The 22830-nt window shown below is 39.6% G+C and overlaps 2 protein-coding genes across 2 annotated transcripts; one reads left to right on the forward strand and one right to left on the reverse strand.

The window, feature by feature from the left end:
* Positions 1-317: 317 nt before the first annotated feature.
* LOC138015190 (cell division cycle protein 123 homolog) lies at positions 318-1645 on the reverse strand. Its single transcript, XM_068862143.1, is given in 2 exon segments — positions 318-751; positions 754-1645. Coding segments are annotated over 2 exon segments (1041 nt in total). The 5' UTR covers positions 1508-1645; the 3' UTR covers positions 318-464.
* LOC138015188 (host cell factor 2-like) lies at positions 1645-22437 on the forward strand. Its single transcript, XM_068862142.1, has 18 exons — positions 1645-1956; positions 2111-2244; positions 3728-3906; positions 6208-6413; positions 6971-7055; positions 8779-8885; positions 10593-10675; positions 13145-13207; positions 13395-13428; positions 13520-13603; positions 13760-15843; positions 16171-16308; positions 18655-18805; positions 18939-18976; positions 19308-19603; positions 20113-20147; positions 20379-20445; positions 20955-22437. Exons 1-18 carry the CDS (start codon positions 1800-1802, stop codon positions 21082-21084), a joined length of 4071 nt encoding a protein of 1356 aa, XP_068718243.1. The 5' UTR covers positions 1645-1799; the 3' UTR covers positions 21085-22437.
* Positions 22438-22830: the final 393 nt, after the last annotated feature.

Consider the following 22830-nt stretch of genomic DNA (forward strand, 5'->3'; position numbering starts at 1 on the left):
CTAGTCTTGCTTCTCGCAGAAGGCTGTTCCAAAGCACAGGGAAACTGTAGCTAAAGGTATTTTTACAACAGTTTATGTGAGGTAATCAAACCTTTTTTTTTTTTTAACTTTTAGCCTTGTATATAGAATATATTTTACTAAGCGAACATTATGGACAATCTTTTAGCCTTGTATATAGAATATATTTTACTAAGCGAACATTATGGACAATCAAACCTTTGTTCTCAGAGTCTGTTAGATTGTAAGAAGGTCACTCTCTATTTCGTTTAAAGTTCAAACCTCTTTCATTTCATGCAACAAGAGTAAAACATCAACAAAAGCCAATAAAATCATTCCTAAAGTCGAATTATCCAACAGACTTCACTCAATTAACAAAGATCACACAAATTAGGACACTAGAAAATTTGCCCAGACATGTCTGTGATATTAACAACTCATCATTCCATGCATATGATGATTTTGCATCAGTGGTGTTGCTCATCATCATCATCAGATTCCTCTCCAGGTTGTTGGATCAAATATCTTACATTCAAAAGGTCAACTAACTTATTAACATCATTACCGCATGCTAAATCTACTACATCAGTTGGTATTCTTGTGACATGTGCAGGATTTGGCTGCACCCCTCCTGCACTGGTCACATACTTAAACACACCATGAAACTTGTCATCATCATCATGGCTGTCGTCACAACAGCAGCACAGGGTGGGGTCTGAAAATTCAACCCATGTGAACAAAAGAGGATCAGTTAGACCCCAAATGCATTGAAGTCAACGAGTAGCACTTTCCTAGGTGAATATCTGTACACATCGAAAGTGAACGAACTGTCAGGAAATTTGTTAGCTATTTTCTTGTTATAAAATCTTTTGATGTCACCACAAATGTCTTCTTCATTTTGTGCAATATACTCATAGCAGCTTCCTAGATCTCTTTGAGAGATTGCAATCAGTTTGTTTTCCTTAACAAAACATCGAAATTCCATCCCTGGATTAATGTCCTTCCATTTACGAAGAACAAGCTCAAAACCATCTACCATACACCCTTCACCATCCTCACAGTACTTGAAAGTGTCAAACAATATTTTCGAAATATTATCTGAACTTTTCAACAGAAGATAGATATCATTCGGACTCTGGCACTTCAAAGTCCCGTCAAAAGAGATCCAGGCGGCGTCCAAAGGAGAACTCCAGTTCAATTTTGGAAACACAGTGCCACCCAAATCGATCAAAGCTTCTTTGATTCCACAGTCAACTTCATTAAACTCTGGAGCATTCATCGTTTCTTGGCTTGGGTCTTCGTCTAACGCTAACCATTCTTCAGAATCGCTTTCAGTTTCCTCGCAAGAATTTCTTGTTTGTGCTGGATCACCGGGAAGAACGACATTATCAGTCTTAAGGTAATCAATGAACTCTTTTGGAAGAGGAATCACTCGGCTACTAATGGTAATATTCTTGAATTTAGGATACCAAGCCGAAAAATTACAGTTCAACACGTGTTGTCGTTTCATTTTCGCGTTTTGATACAGCGAAGAGGGCTTCGACGGAAAATTCACTTTCACTTAACTTGGATTTCGTCCAAACTTTCCTTGGAACAAGATATCTAACGAAAAGACCCACTTTTCATCAGGCGTCTCCAAATCATTGCCTTATCGGTTTAGTATCGACCAACCCGATTAAGTTTCGGAGCCCCTCCGAATCTCTCCGAAGTATAATTGATTGCTTGATGAGTCCAAAGCAAACAACGCAAGACTTTATGGGTACGTTTTTTGTCTCGATCCCGATGGCCCGTATAACAACAACATGGCGGCGACCATGAAGTGGAAGCGTGTGACAAATTCTACAGGCCCTGTGCCGCGACCAAGGCACGGACACCGTGCTGTGGCAATCAGAGAACTAATGGTTGTCTTTGGAGGTGGAAACGAGGGGATCGTAGACGAACTACACGTCTACAACACAGGTAACGCAGTTTGCGTACGACACAAAAACATGGCGGCCTCTATGTCTGTGGCATTCGCGCCATATTTTTGCGTCGGTATTTTTGGCGCTCAGCGAAGTAACCAAAGTTGTGAATCGCTTTGCATTTCTAACCATAGCGTGTTTTGGGATTTCAGCGACAAATCAATGGTTTGTTCCCGCAGTTCGTGGAGATATTCCTCCCGGTTGTGCTGCTTACGGCTTTATTGCCGAGGGAACCCGTCTAATTACCTTTGGAGGAATGGTTGAGTACGGACGTTATTCTAATGAGGTATGGAATGAGAATTGTTATCATTTGGGTGAATATCGCGACACTTTTTTGTAGTCGTAGTTAAACTGGTTACTTACTTATTTATATCACCTCTTTGTTTCGTTTTTTTTTTAAGTTTATGTTGTACGCATTCGATAACTTGTAACTTCACGTCTGGCTTTTGTGTTTTTTCCAATCTTAAAAAATAATTTAATCAAGTCATTTACTTACAAGTTACAAGGGGGTTATTGACTTCTTATATTTTGAAAAATCGCTTCCGCGCTCCATATCATCAATTCCGCTCGGCAAAATTAAAGAGGTCTGATTTTACGCGAATCAAAGTTAATTTTCGACTGCTCAAGAGCTTGGCGTTCGTATGTACATGATGTTTACACTTCGTTAGATTGATCGCACATGTACAGAGATACTTTTTTTGCCATGAATAGGTGACGTTTTTCATATCAATGAGCGTAACAACCAGCGTTTAACAATGTACATTTTTAAAACTATCAGTTTACGCTCCGATTCTCGTAAAGGCCTTTTTTCAAAGTTACCAGAAACACGCTTTTTCTCGCGAATTGATTTCAATAACTCTTAAGAGGTATTGAAATCCTTTGTTTTGATTTCAAGATAATATATGGAGACTAAGATATTGCTAATTATAACGAAAAAATGTGAAAGAAAGACCACACGTACAATATATTAGTATTGTCTTGTTCTCTCTTGAAATAGCCTTTGAAATGTTTTGATAATCAATTGTTAAAGGCAAAGAGAGAGAGGTTTGGAGATGTTATTTTTTGTCTTTTTATTAATTTTCTCCCTAAAGAGGTTTACATGATCTGTTTATTTCAATTGCTAGTTTTATCTATAGTATTTTGGAAATTACTATCTGCAGACCCTGAGCAAATGCATGACCTTTCAAAATTATTCCCTGAAACTAGTTTTCTTATGTTTATAATTTGTGGTGGCATTTGTATTTATACATCCTTAGTAATTTGGAGTTTTTTGCCTTCACATTACAATAGTTTAGTGCTGCTTCTTAAAATATCATACAAAAACTAAATTTTGAAACATTCCAGTTAAAACTGAAATATCTGAAATAACCGCATCCATTTCTAACCAGCCTACTTTATTAATAGTGACAAACAGATGTAAAGCTTCCCACTACAACCTACCTTCTTTTTCAAATTTCGTCCATGTGTTAAAAGTTGCTGCTATCAGTTTTTACTAATCAGATGTTGCATGTGTGTAATATTATTTTTATCATTGGGGAAAACCAGTGAATTGTTTATTTTGACCCTTCACATGCCATTGATTTGAAAATAATATTATTATTAGGATCCAATTAGGACAGAAGTGGTATTAAAGTGAGGAGAAGGGTCCTGCTACATTTGGTGTCATTTTATTGCACAGAGTGAGCATTTCATAACCATGCACTCTTGTGTACATCTGTAGAAACTGGGAGTTAAGAATTTAAAAATAAGAAAATTCACTTTGCTTTCAGATGTATGAGCTACAAGCCAGCCGATGGGAATGGAAAAAGTTGAAAGCTAAGGCACCAAAGCCCCCTGGAGTATATCCTTGCCCCCGACTTGGACATAGCTTCACTGCTGTAGGACACAAAGCTTATCTTTTTGCTGGCCTGGCAAATGATAGTGACGATCCAAAGAATAACATTCCTAGGTACTCCATATTCATCTTTAAAATGTCACTTTTATTTCTTACATAATCTTTCTTACTTTTATCATGAAATTCAAGTAATGAGATGCACACCCAATTTTGATTTATAAGATAACTCAGGTAGTACCTGTACTCTCATTGGTTATCAAGTCCCCCCCCCCCACCCCCTCTGCTTTTCCCGGAACTTATTTCATTCTCAAATTCTACCACCCCCTTGTGATTAGATCAGGCTATGCAAACATGGAAAAGCCCTTTTATGCTAAATCCTACAAAAAGGGTCCCTTTAAGTCTGTGTATTTGCTGCCAATTTCCAACAATAGTGTTATTGTTAGAGTTAGCATTATTTTTAGGCTGGAGTACATACAGCAGTTTATTGCATTCTTTTCATCAGACGCTGCAGTTTTTTAGTCAGCTCTGATAAAGAAACTCATTGGCTAATCAGGAGATCCATATAGTAATAATTATAGTCCTTTTTGTCACCATTAATTAACAATAATTATTTTAGCCTGTTCCAGGCTTCCAGATAGTCGGGAAAGAGAAAAAAATGTGTGTGAAAAATGAGTGGGGCTTGGATTGAGGCGAGGCCTCGGAGCATGTAAGGGTCTCTTTAAATTCTTCATTCTGCCCACTGTGCAATTAACCAATCACATGTCAAAATGTCAAATGTCAAAGTGTTAAAAATGGGCGGCCTTGTGTGGTTTCGCACGAGTTCAAGCACGATCTATTTATTGTTGTTCAGAGGTGAGGCGTTGATCCTCAAAAGGCCATATTTCTAAGTTCTTCAGGTTTTCGAAGAAAAATGTGACGTGTTTGGGAACGAAGATTCCAAGAGTTTCCTTATTTAATGATGTTCGTTTCTTACACTTGGGGTGAAAATGTTTTAACCTTGTGCGGAAGGAAAAACTTTCAGATGTCAGTTTTCTTACTTGTGTGTACAAAGGCATTGCTACAGCGCCCGGGAAATGAGTGTCAAGGAAATCACTTACTGGAGTATCTCCTTTAGCAAATCCGACCACAAGATATGACCAGTTAAAAAACTTCAAGTTCCCGATGCACTGTTGACTTTTCCAAGGAAAACAGACATCCAACCATTGAAGTTTCTGGCCTAAATGATGAGATGGTCTCTTCAATGGACTTCAGCTCTGATGCTTCAGGACAACTGATAATGAATGTGAAAGATTAATATTTCATGTGGATGAATTTAATTGCATTTGCAGTATACATACTCGTAGCCATCACCTTTGCTTCCAGAAATCACTTGATCTTCTAAAGAATGATTAGAAAATGATAAAAAATTCCAGTGGCCAAGTTTTAAAACAGTAAAAGATTTAATCATTTCAGTGGCCACATGCAACGGAAATACAGGCTTGTTTCCAGCAAATTTTTGCACTATTTTTCTCTTTTTCTCGAAGGCGATGAGATCTTCACGTAGACATGTAACTGAGCTTAAAACTACTGAATTCGAATACCCTGCCACGTATTTGCATAAGAAAGAATAACATACTATAGTATTCTTTTCTTTTTCACTTTTAAAAGAGATACTTACAGGCTCCCTCGCCTCGCCTTGACCCCAGCCCCCACTTGCTTTTCACACACAGTTTTTTTTGTTTTCCCAACTATCTGGGAGGCTGCCTGGAACAGGTTACAATTGTTATTATTCCATGAGCACGTGTTGGATTTTAGACGGTAAATAGCCCATGCCAACAATCGTGAATGGAATTGTTTTCTTAAATTCCTTAAACTCCAAAAGTTTGGAAGTCCAAAATACGAGCAAAAAAAGCAAGAAAATGCAAGCGAAATCAAAAAAACTTGATGAAGATGCAATGTTGTGTTCTACCTTGTGGTCAGACAGACACAGGCTCATGACTCGTACTTCTAAATGTCTGAATTGATCCAAGCTTTCCACAAAAAGGTTTTTTTCGCTTTATTCAGAAATTTTTCTTTCTGGCGAAAACAATTTTAGCTTAGCAATGCTTAGCGCAATCAGCTACCTTATAAGGTCAAACTAAGGTATATGAGCTGATAACCATGATTGAGTGAACCAATCAGAGCACGAGAAATGCATTAACCTAGGTTGAAAATTTAATAACAACTATTATTCTTTCATTTTTCTGGGATTGTTCAGGAGAGTGGGGTCCTTGATTTGTGGCTTTCATGGTCTGGAACAATAACATGTAAAATTAATTATTCATCTCAATGTTACTTTTGGAAAAAAGATAGGGCAGGCCTGTTAATAGTTCTTTAATTCAGATTGTCATCTCAGGCAAACTAAAAGATGAAAAAAATACCATCATTTTTTAACAGATACCTCAATGATCTTTATGTGATCGATATACGGAACAATAACAATTTGCAGTGGGATATACCATCAACATCAGGTGTGACACCCTCTCCACGAGAATCACACACCTGCGTTGCGACATCAGACACAGACGGCAAGAGACCCAAGCTCATTGTATATGGAGGAATGAGTGGCTGCCGGCTTGGGGATCTATATCAATTAGATATTGGTTTGTAAAAGTATTGTTTTGACCATCACACATGTACGTCTTTTAAATTGTACATTAAAATAAATCATTAGGCCTTCATTCTAGCACATCCACATAGAAACTTGTTATTTAATGAATTGAGTTCTGTCACTTTCCAGTCGGATGTAGTCTGGTCTCATTCCCTTACCGGTAATCTAAAGGTCACCTTTCATTACACTTCAGTGACCATCAGTTCTCTGAGACCAGAACAACATGTTCAACCCACTTTCACTTTATAAATGGATGTAACAAACAATATTATTCATGAATATCAATACTAATTAAATGACTTACTGCTCCCACAAGTCTGTTAAAGCTCAGTGATAAGGCATTTGAACTACTAATAATGCTTTCCGGAGTACTCAGGTTTTTTTCTGAGAATTGCCAAGTCGACTTTAGAAAAACATCACACATCCTTACACATATGTAAAAATAAAGTCATTTTGGTTGCAGGAAGTTGATTTGTTTATCTTTTGAGTAGCTACAGTGTAAGAGCTTTCTTCATTTGCGTAACAAAGTGAATATGTTCGAATCTCCAGATTCAATGACATGGTCAAAGCCAGCAATTCATAATATGATACCACTTCCAAGAAGTCTTCATTCTGCTACAGTCATTGGAAAGAGGTTTGGTTGTTTTTCATGTAATTAATGCTAGCTAATTAATTCTAACTAGAGCGGTTTTCAATTGAGTGTCGAAAGTAATTACATAATTACTTTGGTTTATGATTACTTCACTGAGTGATTGGTTCAAATTTCTCGGGCTGAGTTTTCCAACCAATCAGAAGTGAAACCAAAACCAATCGTCGCTCGCGCTTGCACATTTGTGTCGGCTACATGTAATTACTTAGAGTTTTGATTGGTTTACTGGATTGTCTCCGTCCTTTTTGATTGGCCAAAGTAATTATTTTGGTTTTGGTTTTACGACACTTGATTGAAACTCGCTCTAAGGGGCTATGTCATGCAAAATGACATAATGAAATACACTGCAATGACCACTTGACACTGTTCAACAACCGAAAAGAAATAACGCAAAACCAAAGAGAAGCATGGATACAAATGAACAGGATTTAAACAGGTTGCACTTGGGTAATCTTGAAAAAAGTCAGCCCGACAATTTTCAAGTTTATGGCAAATCATGTGGATAAAGGTCGTTTTTGCTCGGAATAACCTTGTTTGTGATGTAACGATAGTTTTAGAAGTAAATTAATTTCACATTACCGTTTTTGAGTTTTAAACTTGTGATGAACTAAAGATTTCCCTTAAAAGGTGAAGTCTCTGCTTACGAGCCAGAAGGCCCGTCAGGCGGGGGCTTATCTCCAGTTTCCTTAGCATGAAGCAACTAGGATTAACCCCTGCATTTCACCGGTACCATTTATACACCTGGCTGGAGAGAGGCACCGTGGGAGTAAAGTGTCTTGCCCAAGAACACAACACAATGTCCCCAGCCAGGACCCGAACCCAGACCACTTGATCCGGAGTCGAGCACACTAACCATGACGCCACTGCGCACGATTTCCCTTAGACACCCTAAAATAACAGGACATTAAAAGGGGCTAAGCCCCTTTTATGTGATAAGCAGGGTTTGTGCTACTCCTTAAAGTCCTTGAGAAGCCCTGGATTGTAATTTTGGACTTCAAGGGTGCTTGAAAAGCTCTTGAAAAAGGGGATTTGGTGGGAAGCTGCTCGAAAACTCCTTGAAATTTTGCTTGGGTGAAAATTGTTGGCGTTGCATCATATTAAGTTAAAGAGACATTTCATAAATTGAGCCCAAATTTGCCTATTGGGAAAAGATTAAATGCAAAAATTGAAATGCTTGTGAGGGCACTTAACTCGCTGGACCTGGGAAAGAATATGAAGATTGGCTTTTTCAGCAAAGAAACACAATGTATGGAATAGAAATCTTGCAAACACTCCTTGAAAACTCAATTCTGGTTCTTGAAAACTCCTTGAATACCCCTGGAATTTTATATGCAAAATCCAGCACGAACCCTGGATAAGGTTTTAGTCTATGTAGCCAGAGGTCGCATAGTCAATTTTTGGTCAGACCATCTCTTAGGGATTAAAATATTGTACAGAAAAATAATTTTTTGGCTGCCTTTGCTTTTTGTAGTCTTCACGGATGAGGACCAAAACTCTCAACTGCTCACAAAATCTAAAAATAAGATAGACTAAACATTATATAAATGGCATCACCTTGTTCATTTAAACTGAGTTTCTGTGATCTAGGTTGTTGTTGCTCATGAAAATTTATCTAACTTTTTGAATGATTTGAGGAGCATGATGATAGCTTTCTAGTGGTTTCTCTAGTTGCAAATTGTTGTGACTGTTTTTGTTTTTGCTTTTGCAGAATGTTTGTGTTTGGTGGTTGGGTACCTCTTGTGATGGACGAAGTGAAAGGACGGCAAGACGAAAAAGAGTGGAAATGCACAAACTCTCTGGCCTGTTTGAATTTGGGTGTGTTGTTAAAAGCTAAATACTATTAAACTGAGATGTCTTGTTTGTGTAGAGAATGCTTATTAGGTTAAGCAAGCCAGAAGCTCAATATGTTACATAAGCCTTTTAATAGCAAGAGCTTTCTTTTACACCTACATGTAAGTTGTAAGATAATAAGGTTAATAATAATATTAATAATGTTTTTATAATATTGTACGACTAGTGCTTGCTGCTGATATAACAAGCACTTTGATTCACTAAGTGCTGGGACATTCTACCATGATAAGGCCCATTTGCTAGTTACCAATAATGTGCGCTTCCAGAAAATATCCATACCCCCACCACGGAAGGTCGTTGGAAATTCCGAGGGAGAGGGGGGGGTTAAAGAGCAGTAATTTCCAAGGGGTAGGGGGGTTTTGTGGGAAACTACTTTTCCAAAGGGTCACGAACCACATACAAAACATTGAAAGCAACACACGATCGATCTGAAGCACAAAAACACACTATCGGACAATGTTTTGAAGCGAAAGTCAGTTTTGAGATATTAGCTTCAATGTTTGTTTTTCTTTGAGTTAGCTAGCGCTACAATCTCCCGAAGCTAAGAACAATGTGTCTTTCATTTGGAACGAATTCAAAACATTTAAAATGGCTGTCTCAACTGGAGTATCTCATCCCCAGACTTCCAGCTTTGTCTCTTTTTTTGTCCAACCAATACTTCCGTTTGTCCAACCAATACTTCCGTTCATTTGAGTATCGCTTTTTGGTACCTTCACATGCAGTAAACACATTTTGGATAGGATTCATGTTTTACTGGGGGTAGTAACTCATTGAAAATGCGATAAGATGCAAGTTCCCACCATCTCAACGCTTGCGTGTAACATTTTCTTTTTTGTGGGTGGCATTTAGACCACGGACAGGAACCGGGAGTCAAGTTTTCTCTTCTTTGAGTAAACGCAATTGCGGCCTCCGGAAACGATTGTTGAGATTTAGTTTGTTATGTCAAACTGGAAATTCTAAAACAGGAGTTTCACTACTCATTGGAGGAAGTAAATCGCGCCAAAAACAATAACAGTCACCCTCTCGATTCCAAAAGTGACAAAATGTGTAGACAAAGGAACCTTGTAAGTTTCTGTTTTATTTACTATCGTTTGCAAAGTTGTTCAAGCGAGTGAAAATGTTCTCATCGAAGTTTGCACAAAAACGTGAAACAGTCGACGTGCAACCCAAATGTTTAAGCTTTGCAAAGTTGATGGCAAAGAAGCTAAAAGTTTAGCTGGATAATGAGCTTAACAAAGCGTTATATTTTCTAAAAGTTAACCTTAATGTTTACACTGCTGTAATAAAATTCTACCGTAATTGCGTAACTAATTCGCTTTCTTTTTATAAGTTAAAAAATTCTGGAAATTCCTGAGGAGAGGGGGGGGCAGCAAAGACCCCCCGGGAATGGAAAATCCTGGGGGGAGGGGGGGGGGTGCAAATCAAAAAGTCTTCCGTGGTGGGGGTATGGATATTTTCTGGAACCACACAATGCAAATAAAAAATGTGGCTATGACAGTTCTCTGTATTCATTGGCATTTCTTTGGCTGTTGATCCTTAAGAACAGTTGTTGTATCAACTGATCATGACCTTATTATCTCTTGTTCAAAACAGCAAGGCCTCAGTTTGAGATTTCCTGTGAAGAACTCATTCTGTTAATAAGTAGCCATTAATGTATTGTGTTGTTTACAGATACAATGGCATGGGAGAATGTAGTAATGGATCAGTATGATGACTCACTTCCAAGGGCAAGGGCAGGACATTGTAGTGTGGCTGTGAGTAAACAAGAAATTACAATAATGATAATACACTGTATTTTTATTATTTAACACATTGTGACAATGTCCAAATATGGTCATAGCGGGCTCAATATTCGTCGTGCATACTCAACGTATATCCTGTGATATACATAGTTTTTTGTGTCACGGAGAAAAATGTTAGTTTTTCCAGCTTTTTTTTCCAATAAATGTAGAAAATTGTGCTTTGTCATCAATGTGTTTAATAATAACACAATTATTATCCTGCTCAATCTTGCAGAATATGGCCGGATTTTAGCCAACTCGGCCTACAGCCTCATCGCTTAAGATGAGTAGCACAATCATGATGTACATTTTGTGTAACATAGTGAAATTTTACAAAATTTTTCATGCTGTCATAAAATTGGATGAAAAGGAACCTGACAAAATCAAATAGCCTCTTACACTGATATCTTAATGTAAAATGAAATTTTTTTGTACTGATGGATCAAAAATAAGCAATTTTAAATTTACCCATGACCCCTTGCAGGCATGGTAATTTCCTCATTTTGCCTCGATTACCCTAAAAAATTTTGTTAAATAACCCGAAATATTCTCATTTTTAACTTTTGACATAACAGAAATGTTAATTTCAGAGTTGATTACATGCTTCGCTTCATTCGCAATTGAGAAATTCCCGCGAAATTTTCCACATGGATTGCAAAAAACAGGGCAAAATGGGCTGAAGTCCGGAAAAAACCGGTTTAACTGGATAGAAACAAGTCAAGGCCTGGTAGCAAAGCTTGCTCTGAGGGAACGTTTCAAAACGTAATGGCAGATATGCAATGGGAAACTTTTGGTTCTTTCACGCTCTAAATTTGCTTTGTCAACCTCTGAACGTCAAGAAGTGTTTCAGACTCACAAAGAGGTCTCGTTCTTTCACAATTTGAATTCTTTCTTTCTGAGCTTTGGCGTGTAATTTGTACATGAGATGAGCATTCTGTTTTTCTTTGGGTTTTGTAATGTGAGCTCGGACAAGCAAGACATAGAGGACATTTTTGGTCCTAAGGCAAATTGTAATGGCGGACAAAGTGTTTCAGACTGAGAAAAAATGCTCTGGCTTCTCGTGTGCTGAGAAATTTTCTGTAAAACTTTCTCCAAAGCAACTACCACAAATGAGCATTCTCGAACCATATTTTATTCTGCCTAACCACAAAACATCCGTGGGTTACAGACGCAAATTGCAAAACAGCACTGAAGATTTTAGGAGCGTGATGCTCCAGACTGTTGTGCTTTTCGCCCTCTTTTCTCAGTCATTGGTGAGAAATTAACCACAATTTTTTTATTTGCTGGTTGCAACATTGTGTATGTGAAATATGATGTTGATTTCGTTGTGAGGAATAAAGTACAAGCCGTCTGAAGAACCTTGTTGTGCTTGTCTTACTAGTTTGCGTGTTACGCGTGACGCGCCATTTTTTGTCCCCAAAGTGGACAACCAAATCCGTTTATTCTAAACTTAAGCGACCGATTTCGCTAATCTACACAGTAAATATTACTTAACATGTAAGAAGCATATCTGCGAAATGTGAGTGGCTAGCACTTTTTACGAGCGGAGATATGGCCTGAAGTGTTCGTTCAAGATACTGGTTTCCCAAATGTACATCATGATTGTGCTACTCATTTTAAGTGTCAGGCGATATTCAGCGCAATTTTGCAGCATAATTGTTAAATATAGCACTTTGTCAGAATTAAGTTTCAAAGCACTTCACATGGGCAAGATAAACCAATAGCTAAGTTAAAACTTCACCTGAGCATTGAAGTGTTGCTAACATGGACTGAAAGGGTCCGTTCCCTGCATGTGGATGGGTGCTGGACCCAGGGAAGGCTGCGAAAAAGCTAATGGGAGGGCCTGAGAGAGGCTCTCCAGTTATCTGGACTAACCCCAGAAGACGCAAACAACCGCGTTTTATGTAGAAGAGAAACAGCCATTCAACGTCACACCCGTGGTTCAGTGGAGAACTGATGTCATAAAGGATAGTGAGTGTGAGTGAGTGAGTGTAACATCGTAGCTAACATCTTTTGTCCTTTTCACTTTGAACATTCATCCTGAATTTGCCGTAAAACTTAACAAATCCAGAAGTCATTTGTCCTGCAGCGGAGGTAGTGAGTAGCATGGGTGGATCCCTGAGGACATCATAAACTGCTTTGCTATTCAAAATTCCTTCAAAACTGGAATGCAGAATTTGTGGCCTCATCTCAGTGATAGACCGATGCCTCTCACTTGGCCACCTGTGGGCCAATCAACTACCAGTTTTGTGAGTATTTTCCTCACAAGTTGTGCAGCCTGTACATGTTAGAAATACAAACAAGAGACGTTAACACAACATTTTCTTGAGCTGAAATTGATGTTTGGGAAACAAAAAGAATCTCTTAGTGAGCTGAGAAGTAAGGTATAATCCTTCAACACATGTTTTTTTTATTAACATGATGCCTTTTTATTTTGATCAGATCAACACCAGATTGTACATGTGGAGTGGTAGAGATGGCTACAGAAAAGCTTGGAATAACCAGGTACCTAACCCTAAACTCTCAGAATGGTACAGACATTGCTCTTTGTGCTTTAACCCAAAAGTAAAATCATCTGGCGTTAGATATCTATTAGGTCTCCTAGGAGTCAATGGGTTAGGTCACATGTAGTTTGTAATATGGGGATTGCTGATTTCCCTTACTACAACTGTTTATCCCTTCTTTATTGAAGGTCTGCTGCAAAGATTTGTGGTTTCTTGAAACAGGTGTGTAAAGTATGTTTTATCTTTTCGCGTAAGCTTTTGTTTCATATGTAGTACCTGATAATAATAACAATTTCTTTCTAATCCACCGTAGAAAAACCTCCTGCCCCAAGCCGTGTGCAGTTGGTTCGAGCAAGTACCACCACTTTAGAGGTTTGCTGGGGAAGTGTGCCTACTGGTATGTTGTGTTCACGTATGTGCAAACTAGATTATATTATTTCATACACTTGAAAGCTAATATGCAGTCATAGCAAGCATAGTATGAATCTTCCTGGAAGCCAACTTAATGTACATTAATGCGGCATGTTATCCTTTCAATTTGTTTTGTTCTTAGCCGATGCCTACCTACTGCAGCTTCAAAAATATGAGCTTCCACCCACACCTCCAGTGACTCCGTCTAAACCATCCTTCTCGCCAAGTGGATCAGGAAGTTCTCTGTTGATGAAGACACCATCCCCTGCAGCGACTACTCCGCCACCCAAGGTAGTAGCAAAGGCATCACCAACCAACTCAGCCTCCATAACACCAACAGGCCAGTTGGGAACGACTCAGAAAGTTGTGATGCCATCACCATCTCAGCCTCCAAAGCCAAAGGTACAGCCAGGAACACCAACTGTAAAGCCAGTAAATGTAACCCAAAAACAGAGCTTAGGTGCAAGTCCATTACATGGTACAGCAAAGTCATCCACAGTTTCATCCACTGGTGCTGCTTCCTCAGCACAAACAACGACGGGATCAACAGCAGCCGCAGGCATTAAGGGTGTAGTCCAAGGCCAGTTAGTAAGTCAAAGTCAAGGAGCATCAGTGACATCAATAACCAACCAGGGGCTTGCTTTGTTACGAACACCAGTGCAGCTCCCGCCAGGTGTCCAAGCCACCATGATAGCCAATGCTCAAGGAATCCCAGTCATGAGACTTCAAGGTACTGGTATTCAAGGCACTGCACCTGTTACAATAGTCACTTCCCAAGTGGGAGCAACACAGCTTCAGGGTGCAACCATTGTCCGCATGGCTTCACCCATTGGCACTGTTTCAAGTGGAGCAACAACAGGAACAGTGCTTAGATTACCAGTGCAGAGTGCTGGTACTAATATTCCAGGGACGGCAGTGCTCAAAATTCCTGTCACCACATCAATCCAGATGCCAGGTACAGCTGGCTTGACACTAGCAGCTGTGGCAGGGAGCAGCGGCCAAGCTGTGATCCGGCAACAGCTTCCAGTGACTGTCCCTGCCAACTTACCTCCTGGAACACAACTCAAAGTGGGACCACAGGGTCAGTTGACAGCTGTGGGACCAGGTGGTATCCCTGTGCAGTTGACATTGCAAAATGTCAAAGGTCAACAGGTTGCAACTGGGATACAATTGCAGCAGGGAGCTACTCTTGCAACTTCAACAGTCGTCCAATTAACTGGAGCATCACCGGTAAAGGCCAATACTGCTGCACAGCTGGTGTCATCTGCATTGTCACCACAGAAAGTTGTACAAGTAACACAAAGTACAGTTGCAAACAGCAAACCAGGAATAACCACAACAACAGCATCAGCCTCTAAAGTAGTGGGGACAACAGCATCTGTAACACGACCGTCTGCATCTGTCACAGGACAAGCAGCAACTGTCACAAAGAAATCGCCTACCCCTTCTGCTGTGTCCTCTGCATGCAGTCAAAGCAATCCCCAGAAGACCACATCGGTAACCTATGTTGCTTCCAGCTCAACCTTGGCTGCTGCCTCACCCTCTTCGAGCAAACAGACCAGTGCAATAACAACAGCAACAACTCAGGTCATCAAAACTGCTGTAACAGCAGCGATCACTCCATTGTCTCAGAAACCGACTGCCGCTGTGGTGTCGGTACCAAAGACAACAGCCACAGTGGAAGGCCAAGTAAAACCTGCGGTGTCACCAGCAGTAAGCACTTCTGTTACCTCAGAGCTAAGTCTAACCTCTACAGCTGTTGTCACAGCAAGTACACCAGTCATGAAAACAACCATAGCAAAATCGTCATCGCAAGTTACGACAGCAGCAGCTCCAGTTACACCACCTGCACAGCCTGTTAGCAGCATTGCCATGACAACAGCTGCTGAATCAACAACACCATTATTGACACAGATTTCAAGATTAGCTACTCCAAGTCCTCTGCTTGCTTCGAACGTCAAAGCAGCGGGAGTCAGTGGAGCACCTCTTGTTTCATCAGTTGTAACATCAGCCTCTAGTAGTGGTACGCCAGTGGCCATTGTATCCCCATCTATTGTCACCACCAGGCCGGCCACAACTACAATGGGAAATTCTACAACAAAGATTTCCACAGCACCGACTTCCACAGGTCCATCTCCAGTCACTTCTACTTCGATACCTTGCACTGTAAATGGTGGAGTTGGGATCAAGGCAGAGCAATTAGCCACTCACACCTCAGTGACAAAGGTAAAGTTGGGCACAGTTGGCTATAGCCAATCTTCTATCTGATATGCAGATATAAAGTAACTATTTTATTAAATTTCATTAAACTTTGAACTGTTTCAATTTTATAAAACGACCATGCAATTAGTCTGCATATAAGTCCAAACAATGTATGAGCTGATAATCAAAATTTTTAGTGAGCCAGACAAAATGGAATATCTAGTGTTCATACACAAGTGACTTTTGTCGTCATCCTCATAGTTAATTCTGATTGTGATGCAGCGTGGTTACTTGGAATGTGTGTCCTGCATGATAAATCGTGGCATAAGAAATATTTTGTATCATGTTTAGACACCCAAATTGGCCAAAACTACCTACACAAGGAAAGTTCAGTCGTCAAATCAATGGTATGATGTGGGAATTGTTAAAGGAATCTCAACCATGGTTTCTCATTACTTTCTGTCCACGGAAAGTACAACTAATGAAGAGGTTAGTGGCAACATTTTGGATCTTTCGATCGTTCACATTTGAGGAAATCACAGTGGTTTTGTATTTGCACATATAATAATAATAACTATAACTTGTGAACCTCCTTACTGGGCGAGGGGGGTCTAAAACACAGGTCACGGGTCACATGTCAGTGTACATGTCACTGTGCTACATATAAAGAAAAATCATCAAAAGTCTCTCCAGCCCTAATCACTCAACAACAATGCTATTTCAGGTCTTAGTTGTTCATCAGTGGAGCAGGGACTGCCAGACTTGACCTGACGAAAGTGACCTGTGTTTTAGACCTGCCTTCCTCACACATTGTTATAAATTGACTACCAGGGAAGCATCAAAAATTTGTTCATTCCACATTCTGAAGTCATTGTGTACAAACAAATATGACTAGAACGTGACAATTTCGAAATATTTGGCTGAATTTCTCAGCCTTCATCAGCTGTGTGAATGAGAGTAGTTACACAGCACTGAGATCTGTAGCCACTCGTTCAGAGCGGCCCTTTTATGGGACTTGTATTCGTTGACTTTCGTAAGGCATTTGATGCGATTCCCCACTCCATTTTGCTCTGAAAACTTCAGAGTCTTGGTGTAGCTGGGGATTTATGGTGTTGGATAAGGGATTATCTCTCTGGAAGAACACAAGTAACAACGATTAATGGGTGTCAATCTCAAGCTATGCCAGTTACTTTTGATGTACCACAAGGGTCGGTGCTGGGCCCCACACTGTTTCCCCTCTTCTGTAATGACCCGCCCGGTATCACTGAGGGTATAGATGGCAACCCACAGCTTCACATGTACGCAGACGATACGACCGTTTATGTCTCGGCTCCTACTTTTGATCTGGTGGCTTCCAAGTTAAATGAAGTCCTAGCAAGGTTATATACATGGTGTTGTGAGAACTGTATCACTCCCCATCCTACTAAGACGGAATATATGCTGCTCAGTGGACGCGGTCAACTGACTGGGCCAAAACAAGTTATTAAGATGGGTGATTATGTTATTGAGGAGGTGGTTTCTACAAGATGCTTAGGTGTCCAGATAGACAACGCTCTCAAATGGGATCGTCATGTATCGGAACTAACGAAGTCGTTTACGCAGAAGTTGAATTTACTTAAATCACTGTACTTTCTGCCTAGACAGGCGAGAACTGATTTCTATTTTGGGGTTATTTTGCCCTCCGTTACATATGGTATGTTGGTTTGGGGGTCTTGCGGTCAAGTGCTTTTCTCAGAACTGGAATCTATACATGTCAGAGCGGCAAAAATATTTAACTTGGATTGGTGTACGCCAAGCAAGGCGGTTCTTGCCATAGCAAAATGGAATACCTTGGAGACTATGTATGAGAAACAATTACTTATTCTAGCGCATCAGGCCGCTTATTTTCATCTTTTACCTTGTCCCAAGAGCTGTCTTTTTGTAAAGTATGAAATTAGATACAATTTCAGGAGGAAAATGACTTTTAGTTTACCCAGGCCTAGGACTGATATGATCAAGAAAGCATGCTCATACAAGTCAATTATTCGGTGGAATGCCCTGGAAAACCAAATGAGATCAATTTGCGACATTGGCGCTTTTAAAAAGTCACTGAGATGTTCTTTTAAGCCAAACAAATTGTAAATACGTCGAGTTCTTATATTAGTTTTATGGTAATTAATTAGCTCTAATTTTATTAATTGTACACGACCACATCAGCTTTGCTGAACTTTTTGATCGTGTTTTAAATAAAGGCTGTTATCAAAAGGGCTGCTCTGAACGAGTGGTTACAAAGCCTAGTACAGTGTGACCACTCCCATTCAAATGATTATTATAATGAAGGCTGAATGATTCAGCCGAAATATTTCGATTTCAGTCAAGCTAAATTGATACGTTCTCGTCAAATTATATTTGTAAAGTAATGAAATGACAACCAAGTTCCCAGGGTGTGTTGTCACTGGGAATGTGGTTGATTAAATGAGTGAAAATCCTAAAATAGAAAAAATATTGAATATGTAAAGTGAATGTTCTGAATACCTTCGCGTCACAATGCGTCGTAGATAACAGTACTTCGTGACATATCACCCCAAATTCTGGGGTAGACTTTTATATACCGGACCAAAATGGCAGAGGACAAAAGAACCATTGTTATTGCGATTAAGCCTTGCTAATTAGATTTTGTTATGTTCGCTTTGTTCTTTTGTTTCATGGATATTAATTATTTCGGATCTGGTATATGAAAGACCCGCCAAATTCTGGGCTACTTGGTGGTCATAAATACATTCATAAGAATACAAATATTGGTAAAATCCTTGCGAAAGAGTACAAATTGACGATTTTGTGCTTTCGCACTTGCAGTCAAATCTTGATGTGGAAAGTGGATCGGAACAAAGTTTAAAGAAGCAAGAACTTTTACCGGGCACGGCTTACAAATTTCGAGTTTCAGCCATTAATGCTTGTGGGAGAGGACCTTTCAGTGATGTGTCAGCTTTCAAAACCTGTTTACCTGGTTAGTACCGTTTTGAACGAGCTTCCAAACTTTTTTCAAATCTGCAGGTTTTTTTTGAAAGATTGATTTGTGAAACAATGTTCGTGTAACAAAAAATCAATTGATATAATCAAAAATTGCTGTTCTTCTTTAGGGTTCCCTGGGGCTCCATCTGCGATTAAAATAAGCAAGGTTTGTGTCTTGGTTTTTATTATCTTAATTTTATTTTATTTTCATCTTGTTATCTATTTATTTATTTATTTATTTATTTATTTATTTATTTATTTATTTATTTATTTATTTATTTATTTACTTATTTTTTTTGCTTTTTCTTTTAAACTTAAAGGCGTGTGCAAAAACGAGTAACCTTGACTTGAATGTGGTATTTATCTTGGACAGTGACCAACACTATGTCTTAGATTAACAATATTGCTCAAAACGTTATTTCAATTATCGTTTGTTCTCGTGTTCGAGCAAAAATATTTAAAATACTCTTGTACCTGTTTAATTTGCAATCTCCAAGAATGCAGAGGGAGCTCATCTGTCATGGGAAGCACCTTCGAACGCTGCGGGAAATGTGAGCGAGTATTCTGTGTACCTTGCTATACGAAGCCAGTCAGCCAACCAATCGGAATCCGACAAACCAGTGGTCGGCCTGACGTCAACAAGCTCTACCCCAGTCCAGTTGGCATTTGTACGTGTTTATTGTGGTGCCCAGCCCACCTGCACCGTCAGCACGGCCACTCTTCAAAGCGCACACATCGACTTTTCAACGAAGCCCGCAATTATATTCAGAATTGCTGCAAAGAACGATAAAGGGTGAGTGATGATCATCATTCCGCTGTACTTCATGCTTATCCTACGTAGCCCCATTATATTTTTTTCATCTTAACCTTTTTGTTTAAAAACGTTAACTGTTATTCGTTTACAACTGAAGATCACAGAAAGTCTTCAAACATTTTTCAGAAATTCCAAATATTTAAAAATCGCTTTCTGTTTGCTGCTGCTATTGGTACGACCTTCTGAATTTCTTACCCTGGACTTTGCCTAACGATAGAAAGAGGCGTGGTTTTGTTGTTAGTCGCTCAAGCGGTTGGTTTACCGTTGGAAAATATGAATTTCTCTGGCAAGCCACGTGTTCCGATTGCGGGGAATGGGGCTAGTCGTCGCAAGAAGGAGACCACTTCTTCCCAATCTGTTTATGTTCTTGCTGCTCGCTTGTCCACTCTATCTGGACCGGCGTCGGAAATTTGTTTGCTTGCAGGGACCAATTGCACGTTCATTGATCATTAGTTTCGACTAAGTGGTTGATACCTTTTTCGTTTCAGTTATGGGCCGGCAACACAAGTCAGGTGGCTTCAAGGTAAGGAAAGCAAGATTCATTGTTTACTCTGATGTTTAATCGGTTTCTCGTCTCACATTTTATTGAAATAGTTCCCCCCCCCCCCCCCCAAAAAAAAAAATCGATTTAATTTAAATTAAATTAAACTTACATAGACCCAAAAAAAAACGTGCAAATGTAGCAAAACGTGTAGGGAAAAAATTGATTTCTCGTGTCTACGAATTATTTACTTTTTCAATTTGTCCTTATTAGACATGAGGGATCTGAAGGATGGACAGCTCGCTGTAAAGGCAACGCCAAAACGATCAGCAGCCGACAAGTAAGACAGTCAAACTTCATACACCGCTGACTGGTTTTAAAAACTCATTTAGCATTTCATTGTTGGTTTGAAGCCAAGCCATCATTAATCTTTGCACCTTGATCCACATTATCTACACTAAGGTAAAGGTAAAGTCTGCTACGATCCTAGAAGGCCCATCAGATCTCCGGTTTCTGTAGCATGAAGCGACTAGGAACATTTCTACTCCCCCCTGGATGGAATGCTAGTCCATCGCTGGGTTACCCCAGCATTAAATTCGGTACCCATTTATACACCTGGGTGGAGAGAGGCACCGTGAGAGTAAAGTGTCTTGCCCAAAAACACAACACAATGTCCCCAGCCAGGACCCGAACCCGGACCACTCGATCCGGAGTCGAGCGCACTAACCATGAGGCCACTGCGCCTCCCACTATCTACACTAGGAAAGGGTATAAATTATATAGTAAAAGGTGCGATGTCCAACAGGATAATCCACTTGGTAATGACCTCTTGTCTTTTACTTATTTCAGCAGGTCAGCGGAATCCGCGAAAAGAGCAAAGAAAGAGAAAAAGGAGGATAAGTTGACTAAGAAGGAAAAAGAAACCGAAAAAGATGCAGTCGGAGAAAGCAGCACACCCAAAGACAACAAGGAAACGTGATGCACTTAAATATCCATTATGAAAGATGCTCGTTATTTTATTGCAAACACGATCTACAAACCCTACAGCATGTTCTCAATGTAAAGGCTCCAAAATCTCCCCTTCCCCGTCTGTTTCTCAGTAGTCAGGTTTAAGCTCGGCTTTTGTGTTATTATTGAGAATGGGTCATATATTTTATCGTAAAGAAAAACTTGTGTATAGTACTATGTAAAGTAGAGGCCTATTTTAGCTCATCTAAGCAGGCAAATAAGGATTGGGAAACCTTTCCTTTTTGTCATCCGAACACATAAGACGAGTCACTTGGCTTTTAACAGCTGGGAACAAAGTTGGGACATTCAATAAATCGAATCTGTGCGCATAAACGCGCCTGCGTGCGTGACAAAATCCACGAGACTGGGGCCAAAAGCATGATGAAAAGAAAATTGCCGAACGAGAAAGGTGCTATCCACCAAAGCCGAAAGCCTGGGTCGGTATTATATTATTATATGTACACAATTCTCGGTATTGCAATTGCTCAGGTGAACAGACAGATTCCAGCTCTAAGATTGGTAAAGTGTTGCGTCTTATGTCGCTATAATCGCCGCGCGCAACTTCAGTTTTAAAATGGCTGCCTTTCGTTTTGTGGAGCCATTAACGCTCGTGTTCCAACAAGAAAACTAGCTTTTTGTCATTTATCTGCGCTCCAAACAAACTCCGTATCTTTCTTGACGCCCAACAAGTTCGAAACAAACAAAATGTCGACGCTGTTTTCTCATAATCACCTGAATGATTAGGCACCTGAGGCTCTTTGATTACTCTTGAATACCATTCGATGCCGAGTTCAGCATTTGTTTTATCGTTCGTTCACAACGTTTTCATAGTTGGGGAAAAAAGGCAAAAGCTTTTCCATCATTTTGGCTCCCTTAAATGCCACAGTGACGTCTCTAAAGTCGTTTGTCCCAAAACTATGAATTATCGGACGATTGACGTCGTCGTCTCAGTTTGACTAAGGTAAATCAAAACCGACAAGTATGTTGAATGAATTAATAATATATTAGCTTTAGTCGGTTACATAGATTGGAGTGACGATTGAGAAACCGTTGCATTGTGTCCATTTTGTTGCCAATGATATGAGATTACGTATCGTATCAAGAGAGAGTTCGCTTTTTCCTTTTGCTTTTCTGTAAATATGAAGCCGTTGCGTTTCATGTACAAAAGAAGCCATTTTAAGGACCATTTCTTTGTAGATGTAATTATAATTTATTCTTGGGTAGTATTTAATTTCATGGCAGATTTTTACTTCATTATATTAGTGATCTATCTCAAAATGTTGAGACATTCATAACAGAGTATTACTATCATCATTTATTGTTATATTATTGCTATTCTCTTGTGTATCAGTAATATGCAAAAGCAGGGGGGGAGGGCTGAGACCTCTGTTATACAAGGAGATTTTAGCGGTCTGAGCTTTTTTCAGGATAGAAATAGCCTACTGGTAAACCGAAGTGTCAACAGGTCGCAAAAGTAACTTTTGGACCCAGAATGCGGGCTTCTTCATACGAGCCAAGTTGACCGGGCGAGCACGATTCCGTAATCCTCTATTTTACTTGTGAAATAGACGAGCTGTCTCGGATCCAGAGATAAGTGTATCGGTAACCCTGGTATGAATTTCTACGTCTTTTTATGTTCGAAATTTGTTCACTTGTGTCCAGTAATGCGAGTAGTTAGCTGCAAGCCCCTTTTTTGTATCCAACATGAAGTGTCTCT

The sequence above is a fragment of the Montipora capricornis genome, chromosome 9, assembly GCF_036669925.1.
Source record: "Montipora capricornis isolate CH-2021 chromosome 9, ASM3666992v2, whole genome shotgun sequence".
NCBI lineage: Eukaryota > Metazoa > Cnidaria > Anthozoa > Scleractinia > Acroporidae > Montipora > Montipora capricornis.

Coding starts and splice junctions, on each gene's coding strand:
- LOC138015188 (XM_068862142.1), top strand. CDS start 1,800: ATGGCGGCGACCATGAAGTGGAAGCGTGTGACAAATTCTACAGGCCCT. Junction 10,676..13,144: donor CAGGACATTGTAGTGTGGCT/GTGAGTAAACAA, acceptor TATTTTGATCAG/ATCAACACCAGATTGTACAT. Junction 13,604..13,759: donor CTGGGGAAGTGTGCCTACTG/GTATGTTGTGTT, acceptor TTTTGTTCTTAG/CCGATGCCTACCTACTGCAG.